The sequence below is a fragment of the Cariama cristata genome, unplaced genomic scaffold (assembly GCF_000690535.1).
Source record: "Cariama cristata isolate BGI_N322 unplaced genomic scaffold, ASM69053v1 scaffold3477, whole genome shotgun sequence".
Classification (NCBI taxonomy): domain Eukaryota; kingdom Metazoa; phylum Chordata; class Aves; order Cariamiformes; family Cariamidae; genus Cariama; species Cariama cristata.
In genome coordinates this window covers 10267-28145 of record NW_009624749.1, presented here as the reverse complement: position 1 = coordinate 28145, position 17879 = coordinate 10267, and the positions used below count along the sequence as shown (strand labels likewise).

Sequence of the window (17879 nt, the reverse complement as noted above, 5' to 3'; positions counted from 1 at the left end):
CGGGGCTGGGTGCGAACATGGGCGGCTCTGCAGGGCAGCAGAGGGCCAGCCAGCTGCCTTGGGGGAGGCACACCAACACGAGGGTGGGAACAGTGAGCAAGAAACTGAGCATTGCTAAGGCTGGAGCAAAAGATGTTCTAGGAGAGGGTTGGGTCTGATCCCTTCTAGACTCGGTGCTCTGACTGTGTCTGCGGCTGACACCGGCCTCGCTGATGGTCCCCAGAGGAACGGCCAACCCAGCTAACTTCTCCCGGCACAAACAAACCCAAGGTCGCCAACTTGGAAGGGGAAGTGCCTGTGTGCCGGGGCAGGAGGCCTTGGCCCTACACGCAGCCCCGGCTGCCCGGGGAGGGTGGGTGGCAGGTTCCAGCCCTGCAGAGCAGCAGGGCCCGTTCCCTGCCCAGCAGCGGAGGAGCTGTGCTGGGAAAGCTGAGCTCCTCTCCCGGGGGAGGGCAGGGATTGCTGCAAGTGTCCCTGTTCTGGCTGGAGTTTGTTTGGTGGGTGCTTTTTTTTTTCTTTTTTTTTAAAAGTGAATTCTTGGAATAATGTTTCCTTTTTTAGCAAAATGGAGACTGGTGCATCCCCTGCAGGCAGGGATAAAAGCCTGCTCCAGTTCAGTGCCTGCAGGGAGCAGATTGGGAGGGTGCTGGGGAAGCTGCTACTGCTCATGGTGGGAACGTGCTTGCAAATCCTGGAAGGGACCCAGTGTAAATATTCCCTTCCCCCTGCTGCTCCTCATGCTGGAGCTCCTGGGGGCCCTGGAGCAGGCACAGTAACCAGGGTCGCTTTTGCTTCTGCAGTCTGCTCTCCTCAATGCCTTGTATTGAAATATCCCTCCGGTGATGTCGGGAAGGAACTGGCCTGGGCCTGCCTGCAGCCGGCGCTGGGTGGGTGGCTACCAGAGCCTGCATCTGCCAAGCCCAGGGGGTTAAATTCCCTCCTCACCTGGTCAGTGCCCCCCTCACGGGCAGGGTGCTGGCTGGGCTGGGTTTCTCTGCCACATATAGGTGGGGGGCAGGATCTGATTTTTAGGGTGCTGGTCTTTGTCGGTTTTTCTCCTTGCTGTAGAGCTGCCCAAGGGTCTCTTCCCTGGCTCGTCTTTCAGGTTAGCTGTTAGCTATCTCTCCCTGTGGGGGTACTTTGTTCCACTTCAGCCCTCTGCTTTTTTAGCACCTAGGCCATTCCCCTCTGCTAAGCCTCCCCCTGTCTTAGTGGCCTCTGGTCCCTCCCTGCTCCCCGGCCCAAGCTGTGTTCTGACACCAGAGCTTTTGGGTGGTGCAGGTGGGACCGGGGACATCTGGATGCCTTGTGGCAACGTTTGCTAATTTGAGAGAAAGCCGAGGGCCCGTTTGGTCCCGGTTTCGTCTTTTATGCGCGGGGGCTCCTGTGCAAAATTTTTGGCTTTGCTTTTACTGCTAGTGTTCCCTGCTGCCTTTTCTGTTGGTGTTCATCAGGTGCAGGGCTGGGGTTTTCACGGTTCACATTGTTTATTTCCTTCTAATCTGCACCGATCTTGTATTTCACAGTTTGCACTTTTTGTATTTCAATAAAAATCAAAATGTAATCCCGGATCCAGGTGTGTGTGTCACGTGGCAGCAGCTTTGGCACATCTACAAGGAACAGAAGTAAGGCTGGCGACGCTGCCAACCGCAGCCGTGCAGAGGGGGAGGAAAGTGAGTGTGAAACGCCTCCGGTGTGAGTAACTCTGGGAAGAAACGCTAGTTTGCAGGAGCCTCAGGCTGGAAACAGAATTCAAACAAAAATGAAGTATTGCAAGTTTGGCTCTTTCCTGAACAGGGCTGGGCTTCCATGTTACCATCTCCCCGTCACGACGAGCGATCTGCCTAGGACTGCCCTTTCCGCGTGAGACAGACCCCGGCAGCCGTGCAGGCTGTGCTATCCCCAGGTGCCAAGTGGGAGCCACTTGGAGGCTCCCCGGTTAGGGTTTATCCTGCGGCCAGGTGATACGTGCGCAGCGGAGGCCTGCACCTTCTCATCTCAACTTCTGTGGATCCCTAACAACTCACGTACAATAGTCTTCTGGTTAGGACCGCTACACTCCACCCCTTGATCCACATACAGTCGACTCCCTTTTCCTCAAGACACTGTAATCTGCTGGTTACATCAGTAAGTTTTTTGGCTAGTTAGAAAGGCTCTTACATGCAAAGTGATTCCTACAGTTAGTTAATACAAGTGTAGCAACAAGGGAACCCAACAGTGGGTGCGAGAATAGGAGTTAGCACAGAGAGCGCTGGAGCTAAAAGCATCACCATCGGGCAGTAGCCCTGGCTACTGGCCTTGTCATCTGGATGATGTGTTAATGCTGATGTTAACACTTGCATTTTTAAAACTGCATGCTGCTTTTCGGTTTTTAATACCTTTTCGGGTTTTATTATGAATCAGCGGTCCAGTTAAGGGCTTCCCAGTGTTGCAAATTCTTCTTCGGCATGTTGATGTTGTTCAGCGTGACTCGTGACAAGCTGTCAGCCATATACCAGAGGTTTTTTTGGCATCTGTTCACAGGTAATACTTTGCGTATGGTCCCTGTAGTCTGATTTATTAATCCGTAACTCACTGCACAGTACTTCAGTTCTAGAGCTGAGAGGTTTTACTACTTATTTCTCTGGGGCTTTTTCATGTGGATAGTGCTTTTGGCTATAGTCTATGATTTTGCACCCCTTGGCCCGCGCTGGCCCCCCTGTAATGGAGCCGTTGTGGTTCATCTGCTGACGCCACAGCCATCTCTCAAAGCTGCCGCGAGTGCAGTGGCTGGTCCCATCTCGGGGCTCGGACCGGTGACCTGGGGCTGTGCTGGGGCAACACCTGCTCTGGTCTCGGAGGAGCTTGGGCCCGGGACGGGCGTTGTAGCTAGCAGGACGTACGCTACGTGTAACCACGTGGACGGTACTTAACGCAGCGTAAACACCATTGCAACTGGATGTGTTTTGATGTGTAGCTGCCCTGGGGCCTTAAGGAGAGCATTCTGAGAACGTTTTTCTTTTTATAAACACATACAGTAGGCTCACAATTGGATGGTATTTGATTGTTCATGACCTTGGTGATTAATCATCCTTCTCCGACTGTTTTTCACTTACTTTCCGATGGTTTTTCCAATCCCTTGTCTTACTGGTGACATGGTGAAGAGGGTAGATACTGCAGGCTGTGTAGTAAGGCCCCGATCCCACAGGATGGTTTATGTGCGTGTGCCAGCAATTCATCTCTCCCCACACTGTGCAGCGTCTTTTGTAAGTGCACGAGATGGTAGTTGTAAATACACACACGTACACGCAGGTAATGTAGATAGATCGGTATCTGTAAGGTTGCAATGGGATACTCAGTTTAATGTGTTATCTCCTGAAGATAAGGTTAAGAAAAGTTTGCTTTTAATAGTTATCTTTGTTCCCCAAGCTGGAATATTTCCTTTCAGAGAAGCTTCCAATATACACAGTCTTTTTTTTTTCCATTGCTGCTATTTCATCCACAGTCTCTTCTGTATAATAACCAGACACCCTTTACACTGCAGCTTAAATCAGCAATTGTATTTACACATAGTTGGGGTTTTTTACCATCTTCCCTTTCCTTTAAAGGGAAGGTGTGACCACCTTACATGGCATCGTGTGTTCTACAGGGTTAACTTTAAGCAATAGTAGAATACAGCTGTTTAGTCATCAGACAGGCAGGAACTACACGTTGCAAGCAGCATGCTCTTTCACCAGCATTCCTTGCTGCTGGGACACCCACGCTAATTCTTTCCACATCTTACTAGTCTCTTCTATCAGATCGAGACATTCCCACGCTCCTCTTAAGCACGTAGTGACCAACCAAGTACAATGCAAATTCTTCTGGTGGTTTTAGGTTTGTTTGGGTTTTTTTTGCCTTTTCCCACCCCTTTCTTTTGGAGACAAGTTAATATTTCAGCTGGGGCAGGACATCCAGTAATTTGTTTTCCCAACTCCCTGGGGAGGTCACCAGGACCAAACACTCTCTCGCTGTTCCCCCACACCTGCATTTGGGACCAGCCAAGCACCGGGTCTGTCTCTTCCTCACCCTCCTTCTTCCAGTCGGGCGGTCTCACCGGGATCCTGCTGACCACTCCAACTGTAACGCGCCAGGGCATTCTACCCTCTCGGTTGGGAGGCAGCAACCTCCTCCACCCCGCGCTCCCTGACAGGCAGCTCTCTGACCATCCCGGTGCCTGGAGGAGAAAGAGAGAGAGGTTGGGACTGTCCCAACCCTATCAGCGCACTGGAGAAAAGCACAAACAGAGGGTTGCTTACGTAAAAGTTTTATTGGAAATTCTTTGAATACTTGAAGTACATTGGAGACTGTTTCCAAAACGATACAATTTAGGAGCCTTCCCCTTCACCCAAAGTATCTGTAAATCAGGAGCTACATACATACTGTCCTTAATAGAGAATCGAGCAGACAGCTGCTAAAATAAACAGCCTTCATAACACAATCTGTGGCAGGCCACAGCAGCAGCTAGATCTTTCCTGAAGCAGAGCATTTGTGCAGTGGTCAGGGAACTCAGAGCCTAGATGTAGCAACTACGTGTTGAAACCGAGGAATGTCCAGAAAAGAGGCACATAACTCAGCCCTGGAAAATCTCTTTATTGCTATGGCCATCCAGCTCAACACTAGCAGCTTATATAGGCAAATTTCCAGCCTCTTGAAGTAGAAAAAAAACCCATGCCACACTGACATTCTACCTAATGAGATGTGGGAGCTGTAGCCGTGTTAGGAACTGCATCAACAAATGAGCGCAAGTATTTGGCTTGGGGGACCTTCTGGACAGGATCAGCAAGAACGGCATGCTTTCTGCCAACTCCACAGCTGGTCAGTGTGAGAAGAGGACAGCAGGAGCACTGCACAGGTGAAGTTCAACCTCGTCTATTCTTCTCCATAGATAGAGCGCGAACCAGGACTTTACCCCATCTCTGCTGCTCTGCAGCCCAGATCGCATCGCGTTCCGAAGCACAGCCTGTACGTTAAGAGCAAGGTGACAGCAACCACCTGTCTGTGAGCTCCTTCCTACAAGGTGGCAGAGACCAACTTCCTGAGCGGAGGTGAGAGCCAGCTGATCCATTAATTCCTTGCTTTCCCCCACCACCCTTCTGCGACCCCTTCCACCTGTAAAATAAGGTGGCTCTGGCTGTGGGGAATCAAGTATGTGTCAAAGCCCATGTAATTTAGGCCTTCTTTTGAGCTGTTTATCTTGGAAGCTTTCTTAAATGTTTGTGCATCTTATTTTGCAAGGCCTAAGCGATTTCTGTGTGAGGTTGCTGAAAAGCTGAATCAGTTGAGCAAGCTAAAAAGGTTCTGGTGGGGAGCTTTCCCGCAATACAGCTCCTACCTAGAGTTTTAGAGCTCACACGGCCTCCCGCTGAACACAGCACTCAACAAAAAAAGCTGGTGAAGTTCAAAGCATCGTGTTGCTCTGACCTTACAATAAGCTCTACTCTGAACTTGGCTCCTTGCTCTAGCAGTGGCACAGAAATAGTGTTCTGGAGAGGGTGGGGTTCCCCCATCAGCTGCTAGCAATCCCTTTCAATTAAGAATGCAGCTAAGTTGAAGAAGCTGCCACATTGCACTAACGAGAAGGCTGGTTACTCAGCTACTCTAAAGAAACTAAGATAGTTCCTCAGTACTGAGGTAACACAACCCCACTTCTGGAGAAAGATGGAAAGAAAAAAAAAAAAGTGTTTTAGGACAGTAAGGGGTCTTGCAGTTGCTCACTCTAGTTACACATGGGAGGAGGAGAGAGAACCACAAGACGACCTACCTTATCTGAGTTTCTGTTTAGTGTCACTGTTTCTCCTCCCATCCTTACATCAGGCAAAAGACACGCAACAGCCAAATCAACCACAGAGCGCTGCCAGTCACACTGTTAATAGCCAGATCATTACAAAAATAAAATTTCAGCTAATCAAAAGCCAGCTGATTAAAAAGTACCATAAGCTCCCCAAAAATGTGCTTCTTTAAAGAAGCTGCCTTCTGAAGGGCTGAAGAACACTGCAAATTCATCCACGCCTATCAGAATACAGCTTTTTACCAAGTCCCTGCCACTCCACTACACTGATGTGTGCATTTCATTCTGTCAACCGGATGTAATGGACACATAGTTCCCCCAAACCAGAGTATTAGATTAAATAATCAAGTCTGTCTTAGAAAATAAATATCTTGGATATTTTCCTGCAAGGAGAGACCAGTCTCACTGGCCAGGGTTCCATGGCACACTTGCTGTCTGCAGTGATCCAGGGCAGAATGACCTGCACTACTACATGAAAACAGAACATCTTTTAAATATAGGTTTCTTTAAAAGCAATAAATATTTCTTGATTCTTAAGATCATCTATTAACCATAAAGCAGGAAGGTTGGCAAGGGTTAGAGGAAAGAATCTTGGACTAAGACTCCTAGTTACATAACCCTAAAGAAATAGGATTCCTAGTATTTACAGTTACGTTTCAGAAGCAGAGACTATGAATTCAGCATCATCCCAGCTGCTAGGTGCAGGCTTGCCAACAGTCAACACCACTAAACTCAGCACGGCCGACTGTCAGTACACTCAGGAAGGAAATGTGGAAAGCGCTTCTGTAGTTTCATTCCTCCTTATCAGCCAGCGTTAACAGAAGGCCTCGGACAAAACGACTGCGTAGAGACCCTGTTCCTTGGAAGCAGGAAAACAACGGTAACGTGTATTACACACAGGTCCCAAAGCTGACATCTCCCCCTGGGCTCCAGGCACTCACGCTGAAGCCAGGATGAAATGCCCTGTTCTGTGGAATGGATGTCCTGGATTTAAAACTGTTGAATCTGCTGAACTCACAGCCCCTGGAAGTCAGCCAAAGCCTTCTACGCTCTAACAGGATCGGAGACTGCGTAGGAAAAAGTCTGTTAGCAAGAAGCTATACCTAGGGAACTTACACCATAGGACCTTTGGAGGAAGCATACGGCAACTTTTCACAAAGCTCCTCCACACAGAACAGAGACTGGGGAGAAAAAAAAAATCAGTTTCATACATTGGAGTTTTGACTTCCTGTGTCCCTACTAAAGTCTTAAATTCAAAACTGACTGTGAGCAGGAAAAGCGGTCCAGAACTATGTGGTGGTGTAGTTGAGGACAATCAGCAATGAGCTGCATCTGCTGTTGAAGAGAGCGATCAAAGAAAGCTCACTTGATGGAAGGACCTAGTCAAAGTGAGACAAAAGGCAGAGCAGGGGCAATAGAGATATTTGTCGGTGTCATTCTCTGGGATGCCTTGAGGAGGAAGAACTGCTGCAGCAAAACTGGGAAACAGCTTCACTGCAAGGTTTCTACAAAGGCATCAAACTCTTTGACATTTTTCTCGTGGACTGCTAGCTTCTCTGGTAACGAGTCCTGGAAGGGTAAAGAAGGGTGCAGATCAGGGCTCATTCACAGCAGATAAAAGGAAGCTTTAAACACACACTCTAAGGTAAAAATTCCATTTCTGAGTCATGCAACCCCTCTCCACTGCTCTGGGCTCCCCTTCCCAGGTGCACAAAGCCAGGAGTCCTCTGGCAGTACCCAGCAAGTGACCCTGAGAAGGGCACTCTGCCCAGAGGCTGTTTGTTCTGCAGGAACAGTAGGTGCACTGGGGCCTCACCTTGTGCAATTCCCGTCGGCAGCTGCGGCACAACAACCTGCTCATGTCACTGCCTTCATCAAGTCACTTGCAGCTCTTAGCCTTTGGCATTCCATTTTCCCTATTTACAAGGCTTGTGAGCCCAATACAGCACTCGCCCAGACGTGACTTTCACCAGCCACACTAGGATTTTGCCTCTGCTCAGGCTGCAAGATCAGGCCAAGACTGCCACTAAGTTTGACATGCTAGAGGTAGGATTAGTTTTGGGGGTTTCGGTGACAGCCACAGCAAGCACATGGCAGCAGCTTTCAGCTTGAAGATAAACACACCAGTTTCAGAGGCTCAAGTGTGCCACAAATTTGCATTTGTCTGGAACATATTAGTGAGGGACCCACTTTGGGCAGGGACTCTCTTCTGAGAAGTAGAGGAAAGACACGGACCTGTTGGAGCAGGTCCAGGGGAGGGCCACAAAAATGATCCGAGGGCTGGAGCACCTCTCCTATGAGGACAGGCTGAGAGAGTTGGGGTTGTTCAGCCTGGAGAAGAGAAGGCTCCAGAGAGACCTTATTGAGGCCTTTCAATACTTAAAGGGGGCTTATTAGAAAGATGGGGACAGGCTTTTTAGTAGGGCCTGTAGTGATAGGACAAGGCGTAATGGTTTTAAACAAAAAGAGGGTAGATTCAGACTAGATATAAAGAAGAAATTTTTCATGATGAGGGTGGTGAAACACTGGAACAGGTTGCCCAGAGAGGTGGTAGATGCCCCAGCCCTGGACACATTCCAGGTCAGGTCGGACAGGGCTCTGAGCAACCTGCTCTGGTTGAAGAGGTCCCTGCTGATTGCAGGGGGGTTGGATGAGATGACCTTTGAAGGTCCCTTCCAACCCAAACCATTCTGTGATTCTATGAAGACATGACTGTTTTCAAACTAGGAATATGGTGAGCACTATAAAGTACATATGATTCTCACAAACAGAAATTTCATTGTTTCATACCAAATCCTCTGCCATGGACTGCGCTCCAATGTCAATGGAGAGGCTGCTGAGTTGAGGGGGGTTCTGAAACTCACGGTAAAACGTCCCCAGGTCCATTGGAAGAATGTCATCTTTTGAAAATGCTGGTTTCTAGAATCAAAGATACTGCTGTTAATTCCCATTCAGAGACATGGGCTTCCCTTTTGCCATAATCGCACGTAAAGTCATCACCTGCTATCAGGAAACATCTGGGCATTACAACTGTTCCTGCAATAATGCAGATTAAATAACTGAAGAACAGACAAGATCTGTGCTTGCCTGAGCACTTGGAAGAGAGCATTTCCTTGGAATCTGGCTCCTTTAAGGATTAGAGAGAGGATGCCAAGCCCAGGTGTTGGTAAGGATCTCAAAGAGCATTTAATTTGTAGCTGTTGGTTCCGACTATCAGTGTCTTTGCAGTTTTGGGGCTGTCAGGCTCTAGTTTGGACCTATGAATCATGGGTCTTTTCCACCCCCATTGAAAACTACTCTTACATCATTTGCCATTGTACCAGCACCTGAAGCTCATCGAAGATGCAGGTGTTATGCGAGAGCACTTACAAAGTCAATCATAACGAAGTCATCATGGGTGTTCCCTGTGCTGCTGCCACTGGAGCCCTCTGAGTGTAAGCTGCCTTGTAGAGGAGATTCAGTTTCTGGGGAGTCAGGAGGATTGACCTGCCCAAGAAATCAAAGGTGGTGAGTACTGATCTCACGATCGCGTCTGTCTGTGTATTTTGACAGTGGTGGTGGTGGTGGGGCAGTTAGGAGGTTGGACAATAAACACATGCTACCGCAGGGGCAGCAAACACATACTGTTATTTGCATGTCTAGAGAGCCCAAGACTCAACATGGGAGACTTCTTGAAATCAAAGAAATCTGAGTAACTAGTTCTTTGCTCAAAACCCAAAGTGTATTGAAGGTAGGGAATAGCATGGATGTTGCATAAGGGATGCTGAGAAGGCACATATTATACCTCTGGAAGAGGCTTACCATGGGGTCGTTATCTTCCAGCTCAACATTCTTGGGAGCAAACATGGCAAAAGGAATGTCTAAGTTGGCCATGGTCACCTGAGGAGATTCAGCAAACAGAATTTCACTAAGATGCTCTGCTTACTCAGCACAAAAAAGGATACTGAAAGTCTTTGTCAGGCCTGCTAGTAATTGCCCAAGATCACATCAGCAGTAAGGCAGGAGGCTGACAACCTCATTTAAAAGGCACAAAGTAGAGAGATTGTACTCATCTGACCTAACACAGATACATACCCTGAGGTGGGATTGCTTACGTACATCTTGTATAATATAGGCAAGGATTAATGAACTGCTGCAAGTTCAAACAATTTTCCTTCATCCATCCAAAAGGCCTAGGAGAGCAGCCCTAGGAACTGGGCAGATCTCTAATCTGCCCTAGCTGAGATTAAGTGCTTTCTTACTAGTGATGAACTGGTCTACTGCGTGTCCCTTCAAGGAAGGGAGGCTTGCTACCAGCTTCCCCACTTTATGAACCTGTGGTAGCGGCAGATCATCAAGACCTCTGAGTGGAGTATCAAGTCTTCCATACCAAAACAGGCTGTTGGCAAAGTGGGACAAATTCAACGGCTGTCACATCCCAAAAAGATTTTATGAAAAACAAGCCCATGACAAGACCTTGTCGGGAAATGCAGCAGGCAGGAATATGCACCCTCAGTCTCTGGTGTTGCCTTGGCTTTGGGGTGCTTTTTGCTCCTCTGTGTAGGAACAGGTGGGAGAAGCAGGGTATTATGGTGCCCTCTGAGAAGATCTACTGCTAGTTACCTGGTTAATGGGTTTGTTGACAAAAGCTCCAACCTTCCGGATAAAGATGGTTTCCAAAAGGTCATGTGGGGAGCCACACTTCCCTTCGCTGCTGTTTGATACTGTTTCTGTGTCCTCACTGGGGGAAGAAAATGGCTAATTAGTGACTCACGGCACAAACAGTATAGGCAAATCACATGCTTTACAAGACTCCTTCATTTTTCTGGGTTTACTCCTAGTATTTGAAGGACAACAGGAATCTTGGTCCTTGTACCACACCTTCCTTCTCAGTCATGAGCACAAAAGGGGAGTGGGACATTTGTGGAATCAGATTTTTTTGTTTAAAGCTGGACAAAAACTGTTTAGTTCAATGAAAAGTTGCTGTCAAATCAAATAGGCTTTTCTTTTTGGAGGTGGACTTTTAACTTCAGAATGTGCACGTGCACAGCAATTCCTATTCATCACTATTATATTTTCAGTGATACTACAGTCACAGACCTGTCAGGAGGCAAAGCCAAGAACCAGAATTGTATCTGTCACTCAGGTTACAAAGGCAGCAGTCTCATACATCACAATAACCACTGCCAGTATGATTAATTCACTGCATGGCTATTAGTTATTTCTATCACCTGTGGGTTTTTTCCCTACCACAGGTATTCAGAATGTTAAAAAAAAAGTGGTTGAGTCTTCTGGCAAGAGGACTACTTAGATAGCACACCCAGGAAAGTGCTAGTGCAACTATGGTTTTTGGTTTCCTCATAGCAAAATCTCTGCTTAAGATATTTGACTCAGAACTATGTGACCCGAAGGGAGACTTCACAAAAAATAAATATGGTGACCAAAAAAGAAGAAGGATTTAATTAGCTGAAAGGGAGGTGATTCAGGACAGTTTGAGGTTGTATCGTTTCCTTTCAAGTAACTTTGTGCCTAAAGTTTCTTAATAAAATAGCAAACAGATTTGCTGTAACTACAACTGGTTTTGGTAACAATTCACATTAAGTCTCTGGAGAATTTAAGACTCGCTTGTGAACTAACTTCATCGTGTTGCTTTACAATCGGCAAAAACAGTAGAGACAAAAAAAAAAAAGAGGTAAAATTGATAATAAAGTTAAAGTTGACATAACAGAAGTTGCAAGGATGTTACAGTGACTAGCAGGTGTAAGTAAATGGGTGAGATCATTGTTTGGAGCAAGACTGAAAAAGCCCCCATCAGAGAAAGCTGCTAGTTGTTTTGGGGGATGGAAAGACAGTAGTTATGCTACAAACAATAGATAAAAAGGGGAAAAGGAAAAGTTTTATCTTAACGGGATTATAAATGGGCTAGCACAAGTGGTGGATCATCTAAAACCAACCTACCTACTAGAAGGAGTAGCTGCTGAGTAGTGGACTCCATCCAGGGGGGTGCACATTCTCTCTTGGTCAGCTTGAGTGCCATGTGCTGGCTGGCTAGGAATCGGGGGAACTCCCCCCTCTTTGCCTGGACCAATCAACTGAGATGGAGAGGAACGGTCAAGTTAGAGATCTCAAAATCAGGCCAACACCACAGTGCAACAAAGAGCAGATTCCCTCATACTGGGGCTAAGTTGTGGGGTTTTGGGCATATGACTGGGCTCTAGCCCCCCATGAGGCTGAGAGAGGTGTCAAGTAGAAGGTGATCACCACAATACAAACTCTTTGTTTATTCCCTTCCTACTCCACTCCTGTCCACTTCAGGCCTGTTTTACGCTGCAGATCTCTCTGGCAAGAGGTCCTCTCTTCAAGGGGCGGAGGGGGCAGCAGAAAAAAAAAATCATACCCTCTTGCTATGACCTCACTGCTCTCTGCAGCTTCCTGAGAAGGGGATGTGGAGAGGGAGGTGCTGAGCTCTTCTCCCGGGGATCCAGTGATCGGACACGTGGGAATGGTTCAAAGCTGTGCCAGGGGAGGTTCAGACTGGACGTTAGGAAGCATTTCTGTACTGAGCGGGTGGTCAAACACTGGAACAGGCTTCCTAGAGAGGTGGTTGATGCCCCAAGCCTGTCAGTGTTCAAGAGGCATTTGGACAATGCCCTTAATACCACGCTTTAGCTTTTGGTCAGCCCTGAAGTGGTCAGGCAGTTGGACCAGATGATTGTTGTAGGTCCTTTCCAACTGAAATAGTCTACTCTATGCTACCATCACTGTCTCAGCAAAACTCTGGTGTAGCAGCAACATCATAGGCAGAAAAAGACTTCTGTCAATTTTGCATATTTGTCTGATGAACAGATGCAAATACGCCAATATGGACTGTCAGTGTATCCTCTGTCTAGGCTACAGTGCTGTGCTTGGACAGCTACAGGGGCAGCAGCTCTGTAAGACAGCCAAAGTTTGGAATCTGTGACACGCTGGTGTAGGCAAACAGGTTTGGTGCCTGCGCTCTTGGCATAGTTTTTCCACATGACCTCAGTAAAGTCAGGGATGCTGAGGAGCCAATTCCTAGCTCCTGTGCAAGTTGTGCTTTCTCTATATTTACCTTATATTATTTTCAAGCCTGACAGACAGGATACAATGCACGCACTAGTTTCAAGGCCTGTCTCAGATGTACAAGTGACACAAACGGTTGCAATACCAGCCACGCTTAGCGTTCTGCCCTCTACGAGTACCTGGTGAGGGTGTGCAGCATTCAAGCCACCAGCAAAGAGTACAGGATACCCCATGTCAGCTGATCCAACTCCCAGGGCAGCAGGCTGATAGGAAAGACGAGAGCTGGAAAGCTAAGAAAGAAGAGAAAAAACAAGAAGGGCAAAGGGAGAGGAGAGGGGAAGGGGAATGCCCCACAGTCTGAATAATCATCAGTCATTGAAGAAGGAACAGGAAAAGTCAGAGGCACAGCATTTCAGGCTGGCAGAAGGATGCTAGATTTTCATTGGAATCAATAATGAAGGTTATTACTCTAAAAAATTTTTGTTGCAGGGGACTAAGCCTGGGCCTTGACAGGAAAACAAGATTGGTTTCCTACACACATAGGAGGAGGCTGTGCAAGGTATGACTGACATCCAGTCACAGGGAAGCTCTGCTGTACGGGCCTGTTTCACATATTGGAAAAAGCATGAATGTCATCATCAACTGACTAAAGAGCTAATAGTTTTTGTTTTTTTTTTTTTTCCCCAAAGCAACTGCATAATCAACTGTTTGAACCCATTGCACATTAAAACATCTGATCTTCAAGGCCTGTTCAAATAGCTTCAGCCAAAGAATAGAGTCCCCTAAAGGTGTTAGGTAAGGAGAACTGGGAGACTGCTTTAGGAATGAAGTGCTGGGAGCAGTAGAACCCAGGAAAAGCTCCTTACACACCCCAGCTAGTATCTGGCTGGTCAGATTAAATAAAACTTTCCTGTTTTAGCTTGCTCAACCTCAAGCAGAACACTTCTTTCAGAGTTTTGTGTGTGATGCTCCAGCAGCACCAATGACATCATTTACAGGGGTCCAAATGATAAAAATCACTTTTATTCACGAGGCTGGTTCAGCTGAATGGAGCACTAATGATTGTGTAGGTTCTAGGGACACTGGCTGTTAAGAGAAAACACTCAGCACTGTGCCTTACTGCTAGAGTCTTTCACTAACGATCCTTGCAACAACTGTTGTTTATTTAGTGGGGCTTGTCCGGTCTTTGGGAGACCTTCATCTGCAAAGGCATTTAAGCGGCCAGTCTCAATAATGTGCCTGGCCCATTTGGGTTCACCGGCCTTTCCCCTGCACAACAAATATTCCACATTGTCAAATTTGTACTTTCCTGTATTTGTTCTATCAGGCCAGAACTATATCTAGCGTATTCTATTGACAACTCACTTGATGTGAAAAGGCCAGTCCCATCACTGGGACCTTCAAGGTGTCCGTCACCACAGGAGGAGGGGTCTGAAAATGTGCCTTTGTGACAGTAAAAACACACTGTACACAGACGAAAAAAGGGAAATTTGAGGGAGAGAGAGAGAAAGAGAGAGAGAAGGACTTCAGAGAAGAACTATGAAGAGTTGGATGAACTGAATGCTAGTGAAGAGGTTTTGGCTGCAGCAGCCACACCTACACATACAGCAGAAGTCTCACTATTGCCAGAAGGACACTCATTTTGTAAAGAATTGACTGTTTTCCAGTCCCGGTGAATCACTCAACACACATAATATTTGACTCCAGTGAACGCTGACAGAAAGTAACTGCCAGAGACTCTGTTCCACAGCTAATTAGAATTGGCACCAGTCAATTAGCAAGGAGGAGGCTGAGCGGATGCCAGGAAAAGCCAAGAGTAATTTTTTTTTTCCAGAATGTACAAATTACATGTATTTCAATACTCTCCATCCATATACACTCCTAATCTTCCAGCATTCCAAGGGATCGTATCTTGGCAGGTCTGTGCTGCACCCTTAGAATAAAGGGGACCCAGACTAAAGTTCAATTCAAAGACATTGATGTGAAGAGAGAACTCCATCAACAGGAGTGATACTCCAGAAGTAAACACTGTCTCACAGAGGGTACTAAAGCAAAAAGGGCAATCCAAACCTCGTTCAGTCCCATACCTTCTCCCAGTCATTTTGCTACCAACAGTTCTCAGTTTTTAGGAAAGCTTCATTTCTGGATGTTACCCATGGCTAGACTTTCTCCTGAATTTTGGGCTACTCCACAACACGCAGAGACATGCTATGCAAGCTCACGGGGCGAAGGTAACACCCCTTTCCCTTGTATCATGCAGGTTAGGCCTCATTTCTACTGGGAAGGCGGGCAGAGATTTGGACAATTTGCCTACAGAACCACACGATTCCCAGTATTTTCCTACACATTAAGTTGTACGTAGAAAACTGGAGAAAGAAATTAACTTTTTTTTTTCCCCTTCTAATTTACGTTAGAGACCACTCTGCCAAGACAGCCTTACAATTCTAACTGTGGTAACAAAGACTGGCAGTTGCTTTATAAATAAGCGCACAGCATATGGCAACTATGAGCCACACGAAAAGCAAGAATGTCGGCTCATTCTTAATGTGAATCCTCAAGGTTCATCTGGTTTCATAAAGCTTTTCCCTTCAGTGACAGCAAAGCTTCGCATACCCTGGGGAAATGTCAACTTCAATGTCTTTACATACACTATTACTGTTAAGTAATGCTGGCACGAGCAAGCCAGTGGAAATTTCGTTATGAAACCTTTTGCGTTTAACCCGTTTTGTGAAAAGGCAGGACACAACTCAGACACAAACTTACCTCCTGAGCTGCGTATCGCAGAATAAGAAAAGCTTTATTCCATCAGACTTACCGTGAGTGCTGGCTGATTAGTTCAACATTGCCTGATGCCCTGCCACCCAAAACCCCCTTGGCACAAAAATGCTTCCTAAGAAAAGCTCATTTCTAGCTCATTCATACAATAGAATACATTCTGCTAAAGCAGTCATACTAATTCCTCTGAAGCAGTGGAAAGACCCATAGCAAATTCTTTCAGTTTGGAATGGCATTCCAATTATATTTCATTCTATGTTCCACATTGACAGCAAAAGAGATTTAGAGTCTTTAGATTGCCTTTAAAGATCAGTAGAGCCATCTGCTTGGCTGGACAAGAAGGCAGGACATTTCTGGATATTTAAAGCCATAGGACAACTGCAAATCTGGACAAGTCTTCAAAATACAGAATTGTGGAGTCAGGTATATAAGGACAGTAAAAGAAGGAGGAATTGGAGTTTCTGGTTTTTGATACTCTGAAGGAAACCATTATCTATTTATTTTAAAATTCAAGCTTAAATGAAATCTGCATGGGTAGGTGGAGGTACAGAGTATTAAGTCCCTAGTTCAATACTATGACCCAATTTGTTTGCTGTCTGCTGCCCCAACTAGTTTTAGATGGTCCAACAAATACAGCTTTTGCCTTTTTCCTGCCTTTCCATTCTGCAACGCAGAAAATACAACTATGCTCTAAGCCTTTTCCCGATTATTTCAGTGTTTCTTTCTCAATGTCAGTCTGTTACCTCTACTTACGCTGCCTGGCATCAATCTCTCGAATTCCTCTTCTCGCAGCATCAGTATGTGAATTTGTAAGTACACTGCTACCCTCTTCAAGCACATGTCAGCCCAGCTACAGGAGTATATTCTTTTAATCTGTCTCAGTAAATCGGTCTTTCTAGTCTCCTAGCGTTTTGCTGAAATTAGTATCTAACTAGGTTTTAGTCAGAGTGTAATGATATAAATAACCCACACATTAAATTTTAATTAGCAGCAGGAGGCTGCCTGTTTGCACAGTAGTTGATGTAGGAGTATGCACACTACCCTAACAGTGGTTGTTCTGTCTAGGAGTAAAAAGAGCCTGGTTTCTCTTACCTGAGATGGAGGAGAGGTGGAAAAAGACGTGGTACACACTTCTTGGGAATCTTCTACTGAGGGGTATACTGCACCATTGTCCTCACCAGCTCTAAAGCAGCAAGAAAAGAAAAATTTTCTAACTGGAAATATTCCTTAAAACAAACAAATAGTAAAACACACTGGGACAAACACTGCAGGGAGGTTGAGAGTATTTGGGTGGAGTCAAAAGGAGAATTATGAAGGGCTCTCATCTACTTGGCAGAACTGAGGAAAACAAGGTACAAAACCTTTAATTTTCCCCAGGCGCTCCTCTTCTACTTCTACCCCCACATAGAAACAATTCCCTCTTTTTTTTTTTGTGAACTAAAGGTTTTGTTATACCAGCTAATGCTACTGGCTTTGGTGTTTACAGAACCATTGTCAAACCGTACTGCTGGTCCCAATCTGAGTGTCCTCACATTCATTTTAAGGAAGATAAACCTCTCATCTACAAAGAGAAATTAAACTCTGATCTTTCCCCAATGGAAATATCTGGAGATGCATGCCTCTGAACACATAGTTCTACAGCAGGTTGAACTGTTACACTCGCTAAATTCCCAAAGGCAACCAAGGTTAAACATCCTTTGTGTTCAAGTGCTTCTGTAAGGAATTTGGGAAAATACTGGGGCTTGCTGCACTCAGTCCTCTAGATGTGAGGAGAAAAATGTCACCCTTCCTCATATGCCCAACCGTGTCAATATGATTGACACTAATCCTCCAGTCTCCCTTCCCATGCAGTCAGCAAAGAGTGGAAAAGGCTCTGTATTTGGGCATAATTGATGCCTTCACCATGGCCCATGACTTCAACTCCGTATTTCCTCACCTGTAATTGCAGGGATGCATGGGTGAAGAGCTGGGATAGGGACGGTCCACAAAGTGATCAATGATAATCCCCATGATAGGAGGGGTCCTCTCAAACTGCCTGCAAGGCAACAAGCAATGGTGTTACTGGCTTCTTCTCTCTACTCTCATCCCAATTCATGCTGTCCTCACAGAAAACCCTTGTGTCTGTTAATGGCACGAGAGCATCTTTACAATTCAGCCCTGCAACTCCAAGCATGCATCAACAATTTGGAGCTCTAGAGCCTGGCTCAGGGCTACCCAAATACTCCCCTTGCTGCAAGACTTAGGCGTGAGAGAGCGTATTCTCCATGAAGGA

The 17879-nt window shown here is 46.3% G+C and overlaps 1 protein-coding gene across 3 annotated transcripts in view; it reads right to left on the bottom strand.

The window, feature by feature from the left end:
- Positions 1-6306: 6306 nt before the first annotated feature.
- ATG13 (autophagy related 13) overlaps positions 6307-17879 on the bottom strand; it is a 16413-nt gene continuing 4840 nt past the window's right edge. The window contains exons 8-17 of one of the 3 annotated variants that reach the window (XM_009703271.1): positions 17544-17642; positions 16700-16790; positions 14198-14296; positions 13012-13122; positions 11747-11880; positions 10412-10529; positions 9611-9688; positions 9179-9295; positions 8600-8728; positions 6307-7378 (exon numbers count right to left, since the gene is read on the bottom strand). In XM_009703271.1, coding sequence (XP_009701573.1) covers positions 7301-7378; positions 8600-8728; positions 9179-9295; positions 9611-9688; positions 10412-10529; positions 11747-11880; positions 13012-13122; positions 14198-14296; positions 16700-16790; positions 17544-17642 — 1054 coding nt within the window. In that variant the 3' untranslated portion in view covers positions 6307-7300. The remainder of the gene's footprint in view (positions 7379-8599; positions 8729-9178; positions 9296-9610; positions 9689-10411; positions 10530-11746; positions 11881-13011; positions 13123-14197; positions 14297-16699; positions 16791-17543; positions 17643-17879) is intronic. The other 2 variants (XM_009703272.1, XM_009703273.1) reach the window with 2 other exon arrangements.